This window comes from Cygnus olor, chromosome 5 (assembly GCF_009769625.2).
Source record: "Cygnus olor isolate bCygOlo1 chromosome 5, bCygOlo1.pri.v2, whole genome shotgun sequence".
Lineage (NCBI taxonomy): Eukaryota > Metazoa > Chordata > Aves > Anseriformes > Anatidae > Cygnus > Cygnus olor.
Window position 1 is genome coordinate 33,693,930 of NC_049173.1, and position 12,201 is coordinate 33,706,130.

At 42.9% G+C, this 12,201-nt stretch overlaps 1 protein-coding gene across 1 annotated transcript in view; it reads left to right on the plus strand.

The window, feature by feature from the left end:
• ITPKA (inositol-trisphosphate 3-kinase A) overlaps positions 1–12,170 on the plus strand; it is a 36,848-nt gene extending 24,678 nt beyond the window's left edge. Inside the window, exons 3-7 of the mRNA XM_040557798.1 lie at positions 1,720–1,933; positions 3,653–3,857; positions 8,404–8,505; positions 9,550–9,621; positions 10,308–12,170. Coding sequence (XP_040413732.1) covers positions 1,720–1,933; positions 3,653–3,857; positions 8,404–8,505; positions 9,550–9,621; positions 10,308–10,511 — 797 coding nt within the window. The 3' untranslated portion in view covers positions 10,512–12,170. The remainder of the gene's footprint in view (positions 1–1,719; positions 1,934–3,652; positions 3,858–8,403; positions 8,506–9,549; positions 9,622–10,307) is intronic.
• The last annotated feature ends 31 nt before the right edge of the window (positions 12,171–12,201 follow it).

The window sequence follows — 12,201 nt, forward strand, 5'->3', positions numbered from 1 at the left end:
GTTTCTAGTACCAACCCCAAACCTTCCATGTGAATGTAAAGCCTTGGGAGAAGAACAAATCTGGGGACAACTGACTTGATGGCCAGGTGTTTGCCTAGTGAGTCTTGTCGTTATTCATTGTATGTGTGCAAGGAGCAGCTTAATCAGCTACGTCTAATTTTGTGTCAGTGGAAGTTCCTCATGTAAGATTAGTTTCATTGTTAAGATTAAAAAAAAAAAACACACACAAAGAAAAAAACAAGAAACCAAAGAGGAGTTATTAGGCTTGCTTCTCTCTCTCATGCTTCATTTAATTCCTATGCAGCCCTTGTTCGTAAAGTGCTAGTGCGGGGTTTATTAGTACACATGTGGGCAGGCACCTACGCTGCATCGTGCTTTAATGCAGTACCTGAACCACCTCTTTATATGCTAATGCACTAATATGGTGCATTTCAACGCTGTGCAGAGAGATTTATTTAGTCCTAGAAATGGAGTAGCTGCATTTGCACAGAGGTGTTGGTAGGACTAACCTGTATCACACAGTGCCAAGATGACCCAGCCTTACTGCAGTTTCCATCGGTGTGTGTGGGGTTGGCTTGGTCTCTGTAGAATGTAGATGGGGACGTAATCATAACCCTTCTGGGGGCTTGTGTAGGGTGGAAGAGGAGGGTTGAGGAGTTACTAGAATCTGATTAGGAGAGAGAGCACTCTGGTTCGCTTTAGTTAGTTTTCTGTGGTTGCATTTAGTCCACCATTTGTCCAGCTGTTCTCTGATACGACAGGTTCTTTCTAAAGTAAAACCTGGGCCATCACCACCCTAGCCCTTGTGCTGAGGCAGTGCTAGTTCTAGGATTTGTTGGCAAGGAACCAGTTTGCAAAGGCCGAAGGATCCTGCTGTGATAAAAGTGCATTGCTAGCTTCAGGTTTAATGAGGCCCTACTTTGGGGCCTATTTTATGTTGTGTAGATTAAAGGGTACCTCTGAATGAAACGTGTACTTTTCTCCAATGTTATTGGCAGGCTGCAGGACAGGAGAGCGCCTTCTGCAGCTGTAGTGTGATGACTGCCAATCTCAGCCTATGCAGACTCTGTCCTTTGTACTGCATGTCATTTGGACCCAGGGCCGTAAAAACAATCGCACTGCAGGCTCTACCTGCAGATTAGCAGGGCTCCCCAGAGCAGACGCAGTGCCTGAGGGTACACGCATGTGCAGTCACAGCGTGTGTGTAGAAAGGGCACTGCTTGGCTTCTGGCCTGTTGGAGGCTGTTTAATGATCGCTGACCGCACTGCTTTTGTACATACGCACTCAGCAGGTATATCATACACAAGGATTAAGGACAAAGCCAACGCTGTCAGTGTTATGCAGCTTTAAAATAGCCCATCAGAGCATTAAAGAAGTCTGGCCTGTGGCTTCTTCCTGTGCATTTTAATGAGTATAGCAATGTTTGATATCCCAACAAAGAGTTTAGCATGGAGAAGAAAAAAAAAATGGCCCGGAGCAGCTGCACTCCTTAAAGCTATAAATTCTGATACGGGAACATATTTAAACGGACTTTCACTGCCAATGGTTATGTTTGTCCTCAGTGTTTTATTTTTCGAGAAGCATGTTATCTTTTTTGTTCAGGGAAAACCTTTATCTGGTGTCGAGCTGCCGAGGTAGATGAGGCTGGAGTAGTGGGGGAAGGTGTTTTTCCCTTTTGCAGGCCAGGCTTTTCAGCATGTGTTTGATTTTCTTTTTAGGAAGTTTCAAGGCAGCTGATAGCGGAAAGATTCTCAAACGCTTCTCAGAGAATGAAAAGGAGTGTTTTGAGCGACTGATGAAAGACCCACTACGCTCCTGCGTCCCTTGCTTCCATGGTGTGGTGGAGAGAGATGGAGAGAGCTACATTCAGTTGGATGACTTGCTTACTGATTTTGAAGGGCCGTGTGTGATGGACTGTAAGATGGGGATCAGGTGAGGCATGAAAGAGAATTTGCTTTCTAACCTGAATGCATTTGAAGGAAGTAAAAGGAGGGGGCATGTGGTTGTGCTTTGTCTGGAGGAGTTTAGTAACTGTTTTGGAGCATTGGGATTCAGTCCAGACAACCTGCTGTTGGTTTGGCAATTGGCTTGGACAACCTGAGGAGAGTAATGTCCCACTGGTGCCTGATTGTACCTGGATTCTGGCAACAGAGTGATCAATAGGCTCAAAAATGACCCACATCAAGGTATTTTCAATAGGGATTTGGGATGAGGTTTCTCTAAAACGGCCTGAAAATACATGGGGAAAAATGACATGATTCGCTCACTGCCAGTTCATTTAATCTTTGTGTATGCAGTGATTCAAAAAATGCCACCAAGAGTAATTCCTGCCTGCAAATGTGAATGACTGAATACCGGTGAGAGAGCCTATTTCCAAAGCTTGAGTGAGTCTTCAGTCATGCTGATCTTCTCAGTAGAGAAGTGTTGATCATTTGCCCAGTACTGACTGTGTTGTTCCCTGCTCTCACATCTGCATGATGCTATCATCTTGTTCTCCAGATTCTCACTTTCTTTAGCTTCTCTTTTTCCTTATGTATGATTGAGAAGAAAACCTCAAAAATGTTATCTAAGCATAACAAATAGAGAAGGAATCTCTTGAGAGTCTGAAGTAGCAGTACAGAGACGTAGAAACTGTCATGTAGTAATCTTCTGGGTGCCAAGTCAGATGCTCAGTTACTGAGATAAATGAAATACTCAACTTACAGGAGTGCAGATAAGCCTTTTCAAATAGATGTAGAACCTTAAGTGAGCTGTCTACTAAATCAGAGTAGAAATGCGTAGTGCTGGTATACCCAGAAGAAAGAGGAGAAAGATTTGTCAGCAGTACATTATTGTATTCAAAGCAGTTGACACTCAGATAACGGGTGACAGCAACTCCTAAACACCACCCCTGTTTATTTCACACCATAGTGAAGAAAGTACACTTCAGGCACCTGATGAAGTGCGAACTTTGCGGAGAGAGGCAAGCTTTCAGAGTCCAGTGAATGCTGAGAACATGGATGGTGCCTTTGTAATGGCTGCCAGGTTAATGGGGTTGAGTGATAACAGCAAAATGTGGAAATTTTGTCACCCTTTGCCTTCCTTTCCTTAGTTGCTTCTTTGTGTTTGGAGCTACAGTTCCTCAGATAATCTTCTTTATTCTTTCCTTTTTACTATATGAAGAGTGATTCTGTCCTTCTGTCTGATACATTATGCAAAACCTTAATTTCTTTCTGAGGCCTGATGAAAAAATACCATAACTGAAGTTTTTCTCAAGGAGAGAGAAGACAGTAAGGCTTCAGCAGGCCTCTTTGCTTTTGATTTCATTGCAAGTCATCTCTCTTAACTGTCCTCTGAAAATACAGTTGCATGTCATGGCAGAATAGGTTTCAGCTTTCTCCCATTCTGTAAGCAGGACATAATAGCATGTAACAGTAAGTAAAGGTGTAGTTAGAACGGAAGTGAGTGACAGAAATCCGAATGCCCTCTACAGTTTCCCTGCACAAGCCTGTGCAGTTGTGAGTCTATGGTTTTTAGTTTCCTTATAGGCAAAACTGGGATAATGATAATACTTTTCTGGCCAACCTCTCCTGAGGCTAGTTTATTATAAGCTGTAAAAAGAAAGGCTTGGGGAAATCATTGCAGCTTTGTTGGGATGTGATGTTTTTGCAGGACATACCTGGAAGAGGAGCTGACTAAAGCCCGTGAGAAACCAAAGCTGCGTAAGGACATGTACAAGAAAATGATTGAAGTGGATCCTCTTGCTCCCACAGCTGAGGAGAATGCCCAGCATGCTGTCACCAAGCCCCGATACATGCAGTGGAGGGAAACAATCAGCTCTAGTGCCAACTTGGGCTTCAGAATCGAAGGGATTAAGGTAATAATTACCCTTTTGCCTGTTCTTGGTGACTGAACTTTGATATGTTGATTAATTAAAATGTGAGTGTGCATCAGTAGCTGGGTTTTCCAAAGGATTACATAAAAATGCATTAATTGAATCCATAGAGTTCAGTGTTCTGTGGCTTTAAAGCATCGATTGTAATTGTAACAGAGTAGTGTCAAAGAAGTTGAGCATCAAATGTGTATCAGCCATGCTTGGCTCAACCACAGAGACGTTGCAGGAAGAAGCCATGCAGGTACACAGTGTATATACAAAGACAATCAAACTTGTAAGGAAGAATTCAGAACTGATTAAGTAACTGCCTCTCCTCATGTAATATTTTTTTTAGTCTAGAAACTATACATATTTATTCCAAGTGAATCACAGTAAAGAGGCTTTGTTCCAGTTATGCTTATTTGCAAGGCATGTTAAAACATTAGATAGATATTCTTAGGAAAGAGGAAACCTCTTTTAAGTACATGACAATATCCAGTATAGATGGGCTGAAATAAAGCCAAAAAAAAAAAAAAAAACCCAGAGATAAAATTTGTCCATCAACAAAATCCATCTGCTGTTCTTAATGGATGAGTTTGTGTCCCTAGACCATTCCTAGGATACTACCTTACAGACACAGAAGGACCTTTGCAATTTTCTTTCCTACCCATTAATTCTTTATATTTGTTGTGTCCCGTGGCAATACCAGGTACCTGTACAGAAGCCCTCAGGACCTACACTTAGAATATCAGCAACCCCACTAAGTTACTTGGATATAACAGAAGTGCCTTCTGCTTGCATAGGTCTGTCACAGCTAGCCTGAAACTAGTGTGCTTGCGTTCTGATAGCGGGATACGTGTAGCAGCACGGAGCGTGGTGAGGGCTGCCCAAACCTGCCTCAGCCCTGGATGAATGCTTGCTAGCTGAGGCCCATGCCAGTGGCTGTGAAGATGTTAGCGTGGGTTACCCTGTGTGATTTTCAGGACGGTCATCAGAGCACAGCTGTGCATTGTCAGCATATATATTTAACTTAGGTATGTTTGGATGTCATAAGTGATAATTTGAATTACTTTTGCTTCTGTTTCATTGTTCAAGCACATAGGAAGAAGAAAGGGATAAAAGAGGGTGAGGCTCGTGAGCAGAGCAGAGGCTCTTTAACCACCGCTTTCTTCTCTGCTTCCCTGTGTTGTCTTCTCCCTTCCTCATTCACAGATTCTCCTGCTGTGATACAGGAACTAGTGCTTCCAGCTCATGCTGTGCTGGCCCCCTGTATGCTGTGCCACCCACTCCTGACTGTTAGGCACAGGCATTCTCATGTGGGAACTGTCTGGGTGGAGATGATCTGGCTTTAGTTCAGCAAACACTCTTTCTGTCTTAGCTTTAGCCATCTAATGATGTATCATGGTACCTATTTTAATCCTGTACCACTTAAGCCCTTCGATGCTCTCTGTAATGGAATCAGAAACCCGGATGATCTCAGGACCTTTTACATATGTTCAGAAGATCTTTGATCAGTGTAGAAGACTTAGAGATTTATGTTGAGTTCTGAAGAGTGACTGAGCTAAGGGAGTATAAGGGAGCTCCAGTAAAACCTCCGGTCTTGTTCTTTGTGATTTGGCTGTCTGTCAGAGGTGGGGAGGAGCACTTGGCACACAGACTGCATGGTATTTCCCTCTGTTAAGACAATGCTGGAACTGTGTAAAACAGGGCACAAATACTTAATCCTGTTTTAAGCACAAGAGGTGCTTTGGAGTACTCCAGTGCATTACCTTTTTGACTGTCTTTCTATGCTGTCATGAGAGATGTAGGCATCATTCTCCTATTTTTGTATGTGGAGAAGAGGCAACAGAAGTTGTTCAAGCAACACAGCTAGTCAGTACTCCCAGCACTGTCACAGGAGCTGAACTGTACATCCTGTTCTGTATATTTGCAGAGCAGCAAAACTCTGCTGTGAAGGTCCCCATTTTGAAAGGAAAGCCTATAAGGATCTGTAATGCCAGTGACTGGTTCATGGGAAAAAGGGGTTGTCCTCCCTGAGTATGCTGATAATTCCTGGAGTTAGGTCAGCAGATACGTTGTGTGGTTGTTCAAGAATATTCCTGTCCTGTGGCTGCTGGGGTAAGAAGCAGAAGCAAAGAAGGTAAAAGTATAGAAGCCCTTCTGTGAAGTGGCTCCCTGTAAATGAGGTTCAGAATGCAGGTTTCCTCTCAGAGGGACTGCCTGAAGGCTTGGTCTCGCTAACACTGTCTCTACAACAGTAAACTAATAGTTTTGAGGAGCAGAGACGCATGGGGCTGAGAATCAGGAGTTCTTGCTTCCCATTCTGTCAGTGAATCTCTGTGCAGTTTTGGAAATTACTTCTCCCTTTGGTATCATTCCTTTAGATGTCAGCCAGGATAGCCATTTGCCCAGAAGGACGTCACATTTGATTCATTACTCTTTGTTAAATCCATTTAGGTCACAACCTTAACCCAGAGCCCTTTAAGGGAAGTCTGCAGAGTAATCTGAGCAATACCACACAGGCTAAGATAGGTAGCGATATCCTGTGGAGCAGCCAGACCTGCTGTCCTGCCAGCCTTGTCACTGCCACATCTGGTGAGAAGAGCTGCAAGCGGCCCCTAGCTGGACTGCGTAGCAGTGTGCTCCGCCGTGCAGGGATGTACATGCGGGAGCTGACAAAAGTATGGCTTCGAGGAGCAAGTTGGGCAAGCACCTCCTGGGGGTCACGTACACCCAGAGCTGTTGCAAGGACCTCATACAGAATATGAAGGATGGTGCAGTTCAGAGCCAGGATTTATGTTTACAGCAAGAAAAGACAGGCAGCGATTATGTTTCCTGCCAACCACTCAAAGCAAAAAATCATGAAAGTATTTCTAAACAACAAGGGAAGAAGCAACTAGTATATCCAGTTTAAAAAAACAACACCACCACAGGAATAGAAGGGAAAACACAGCAGCTCTTCCAGACTTTGCTCTAGGATTTAGGGCATGAGGAGAGATTATTTTAAAATAACCTTACTCCAGAGAAGAGATACGAGACATCAGACTAACCTCCAAATTTCTATGTTCTGTTGAGTATTACCGTACATCAGATCAGATGGCTCCTAACTTGTACTGCCTACCTGCTGAACTTCTCTTGCATAACTTACACATCTCATCAGGCTGACATGCCACACTTGTATCTGGTCCACAGCCTTGGAATAAAATTCTGTTTATTCTCCTGCTAAAATGTCTGGTAGGTGGGAGGCTGTTCTGCATGGCTTTGCCATTCAGTCAGTTCATTCTTTGCATGATAAATCTGGAAATTTAGTACTACTGGATTTTTTTTTTTACGTATGTACTAGAAGTCCCAGTTCTGCTGTGGAATAAATAGCGTTTCACCTGCTGAGACCAGAGCTGAATTTAACTAGTTTTGGTGCAGCGACTCTTAACGTGTAGAAGGGAGCATATTTTGACGACCTATTAATTTACTCCTATAATGGAATTATGGAAACTATGAGGGATTATGAGTGATTATGGAATTATCAGGGATTTCATTGGACTGATACAACAGAGAAGAATATGATTTGATAATTCTGCAGGCTTTTGGTGGGTAGGGGCTACCAGCTGCAATAACTACAGTATTTTAAATGCATGTCCTAGAGCTTGTATTAGTGTCTTTTGACACAAGGCTTGTTCTTGGGGAAGTGCATACTCATATAGTCTGTGTTGACAGATGTCTTCGATTGACGTGCTGCTCTTAGGTACTTGTAGCCTCACAAGCACAAACTGGCCGCTGCCAGCACACAAGAAGACTAGGTTCTTTTTTCAGTAGCAGGATGCTTCTGTATTGAGCTGAATTGTTAGCACAAAAATACTCTGAATTTCTCCAGGACCCAGCCAGGTACAGGCATGCTCACACACTGTTCTTTGCCAAAATTCACACACCTGCCTCATCACTTCTAGCATTTGTATCACTGCTTCCATTGCAAATCTTGAGTTGTTCTTATCTGGAGCTAGCTTTCAATTTTTGTGACTTCTAGGTCATATTAATGTGCAAAGGAACCGAGTCTTAACCACAGTTCTTTGGTTTCTACAGTGAAAAACAAAAACAACAAAACCCAACTAAATAGAGGAGGAAAAAAAAAATGAGTAAAACTGGGTTTGAAAATGTCCCCATACACCTCCCAGCCAGGGTTTGGCTACACCAAGCTAGATAGCTAGATGAACAGACAACTAAAGAGGTCACTGTGGTTTGCCCCATTGAACTTTGCACTGCTACTACTGAGATGTGAGGAAAACCCTCCTGCAGGCTGGTAATATCATGAGTTGTTTGGTTTTGCCTTTTTTTTTTTAAACTGCACTCAACAGGAAATGAAGTGCCATTTAATGTTATCCAATCAGCTTTTTATTTTTTCTCTTCCACCTCTTGCTTGCTTTATCTTCTCTCTTCCTGTTTGACTACTTACTTTCATCTGGTTAGTGAGAGCTTTGCTGCTGATGGTTCAAGAGGATTGACTGATGAGAGGAGTGATATGTGTAGTATAAATTGTCTCTGTTTTTTTTTGCAGAAGGCAGATGGAACATGTAACACAAACTTCAAAACTACAAAGACACAGGAGCAAGTTCTCCAAGTTTTTGTGGAATTCATTGAGGGCAACACAACTATTCTGGTGAGTCTGAACTCTTCAGCTTGACTAATCTTCGATCAATTCAACTTGCTTGAGGGCCATACTTCCATTGATATGAGCAAGATGGATTAAACTACCAAAGAGGAAAATGATTGGACTTTCAGTCCCTCTCAGCAGATGGACTGGACATGGAGACGTGGTTGGCTGAGACCCATCCTGGCAGCTCTTGCCATGCCAGCCTCGGGTTCCTCATGCTACCAAAAAGTCGGGAAGGCTAGCTTGTGGCTTGCCACCAGTCTCCACCCTGAGTGTAAAATACACCAGAAGGACAATGCTGTCCAAGCAAGTATCGGGGTGTTAGAAGAAGTTAGAAGAACTTGTGACTTCGGAATTCAGTTGAGAAGAGATAAAAACAGAGCATGGGGACAGGAAGTGAGACTGGTGGCTGGCAGTGCTCCAATGTGTGAGGCTTGCCTCAAAGAGCAATTCGTGTATTCAGGAATTCATGTTTTTTCAAGAGAAGCATAGCAGGCATGTTGTAGATGGCATAACGTGTCTCCTGTCTTCAGAACTTCAAGGTTTGTCACAGTGTTTTGCTGTGATGTAGATGGCATTATGAGGGAAGATTAGCTCTCCAGGAGCAGCATGCTTGGTAATACAGGGCACCATTAAACATGCATGCTAGAGCTTTATGCATTGAATTTTTTTCCCCCTAATATGTTTGGAGCTTCTTGTCTCTCTTCTTACTATGGTAGATTGAAAGATTTTTTCATTACTTGAAACTTCTCTCTTTTTTCAAAAAAAAAAAAAAAGTCTGTTCTGCATCCAGGTGATGTATCATTGCATCCAAAGCAAGACAGATAAATACAGTTGGTGTAACGCATGCAGCAGAGGAACTCTATTCTGATCTTTCACTATGGAAGCCTACTGAAGTGTATTTTCAGATCAACTTTGGAATGATGGCTCTGTTTTAAAGGACCTTTAGCCTAAAATTAGTGTGATCTCTTCATTGTATTGATTCTCATAAGCAGGGTATCCTCATTCATTCTCTCCCTGTTTATATATTTTTCTCTCCTCTTCTTCCAGAAAAAATACCTCAAGCGTCTGCAGGAAATTCATATCATTCTTGAATCCTCGGACTTCTTCAAGCGACATGAGGTGCGCAGTGAGTGTAATGCTCTGTGAAGGTGCATTGTTGCTTCAATTTACCATTCAGATGTACTTCAGAATAGCCCCCTGCATTAGTAGAAGGGAGTTTGTAGTAGAAGAAAACTCATGTGTGTTAACAGTACAGATACCTCAAAGCCTCCATCACGACGTTACAGAAGACTAAACCCATTGAGGAATAATAAATCCTCCAACTTTATACCATCCCAGCACTTAGAGCTCTGGGCCACTGTTGGGAATGGTTTATTAGTGCCAGTTTCCTGTGGTTTCTCTAATTTCAGTGTTTTCCAGTGGGAATGCTTTATTTTACCTTGTTGATTTCCACTTGTCACTGGAGGCAATTTTATTAATCACAGGTCATGGTCTTTCTTTGAAAGTAGTTACTGGCTTTTGCTGAATCGCTCAAACTGAGATTTGCTGCCAAGTGAAGTGGCAAACTGCTTTTCTCCCCTCTGTCTGCTGGGTCCTTTTTGCCACCCAGGTACCTGTTTATGTTATTGATCAATTTTGTTATGCAAATGGGGCATGCAAATTGTCAATGTACAAGCAGTGCAGCCCCAAAGTCTGATGGTCCCAGGTGAGAAGGTCACCTGAGGAGGTTGTCTTCTTGGAGGCATAAGTGACAGGGGAGATGTAAAGATGTGTTTTTAACCACGTCATTTCCATCTGCCTTCCAGGTCGTTGGAAGCTCACTACTTTTTGTACATGATGGCAGTGGGAATGCCAATGTGTGGCTGATTGATTTTGGAAAGACCACCCTTCTCCCTGACGGGCAGACACTGGATCACAGGATCCCCTGGCAAGAAGGCAACAGGGAGGACGGGTACTTGTTGGGATTGGACAATTTGATTCGCATCTTGGAGAGCATCACTGAAAGATGAGTTGAGAGTGGCACAAAACTTACAGGGCTGCTTTGTAACTTTCTGCTCTACTGGAATCACTCGGAAGGAAACCTCTTTAACTCCCTCCAAACTCCTGAGGTCATCACAGTGCAGAGGGAACTGCTTCCAGAGCCCAGCAGTTAGTTATCAAAATGACATTTGCATCAGCCCTCTGTGAACCTAAGTAACTAACTCCAGATTGGTCTGTATTGCACCAGCCTAACGTCAGGCTGGTCTTCAGAGAATCAAGGTCTCCATACTCAGGAATCACACCAGCATGAGTCAAGAGGTCTGTATGGTAAACCAGAACGATTCTGATTTATGGCAAACAGATGGGACTCCAGATTACCTCTTAGTGAACAAGAGCAAGTGACTGGGGATTCAGGGTAGGAATAACATTTTTTCAGGGAACCGCATAGTTTTGAAACCAGCAGGAGTGTTTTTTCCCTAGTTCCAAGTCTCCTTGCTCTTGTGCGTACTATAGGTTGGACCAACAACAGCTGCTGTATTGTGTTATAGGTGTGCACAAGGTGGAGATTGGTGATAATCAGAAGAAACCTGGAGCAAAGGGAGACAACAGTTTGTAGTAGCTGGATGTGGTAACTTCTGTCGATCAGTCCTCTCCCCACCCTAGCTTCAATTCACTTCTGTCCAAGAACAGCCTTGCTTTTTATGTAGCCTCTCAGGAGATTACAGATACGCTAGGGAGAGAATAGCAGACTGTTGTCTCCAAAAACATTTGACTTTCAGACTGGGTGGGCTGCTGGAAAAGTGCCTAGCTTGGCAAGTTTGGCCTCTTGTGGCTGAACTGCAGTTCTGAAAATCAGTAATAACACTCTGGCACACAGACTGGGGAACTAAGGGTTTTTTTTCAAGGCTTGTTTATTTTTAAGCTAAAACCCCTATACACATGCACACATCTGCACGCACTAGTAGCCAGCAACCACTGTGATCTCTTCAGATCATAGTGTGACTGTCTTCTAATGCACGTGAAAGAGGTGACTTCTTGGCCATGTTCCTGTTCCCAAGTATGATGCTGTCACGTAAGTGTATAGATTGGAGCAGCGATCAGGAAGGTAATGTTTCTGCATTCACAGCATTACACTAATGACAATTCCTAGGCGTTCTTTCTCCAAGGTATCAGCTGTTAACTCAGGGCAGTTTGAGGGGAGGAATGTCAATGCGTCACATCCCCTAATCCCTGTCTGGAATCACAGGGCCACTTGTGCTTATTTCTTTTTTTTTTTTCACTGTGGCCCAGGCACAACCTCAGTGTTTAGATGAAAATCAAGAAATACTGAAATGATGCATTTTCTTTTAATGGCTTCACCTGCCATTGCTGTTGGTTGCCTCTAGCCACTTGAACAGTTTTTTAAATACTAGCAGTATAAATACTATCAGTATTCACCTGTTCACTCACATTCCAGGTTTTAATATAAATAATATGATAATGCAGTTTCCAAAATGAGGACAAGACTTATATTAGTATTTGATTAATTCCCTTTTAACATCTTAAGCTGGTAATGCATGTTGATCAGAAATTGCTCTCTCTTGCCAGTGTCCTGTACTCGGATGCGATTCCAAGAACTTTAGGATATATGAAGGTAACTCCAAGCCTTGGGAAACTGCTATTTCAAGTAATAACGATGACTGTGAGCATAAAAAAAAAAAAAAAAAAAAAAAAAAAAAA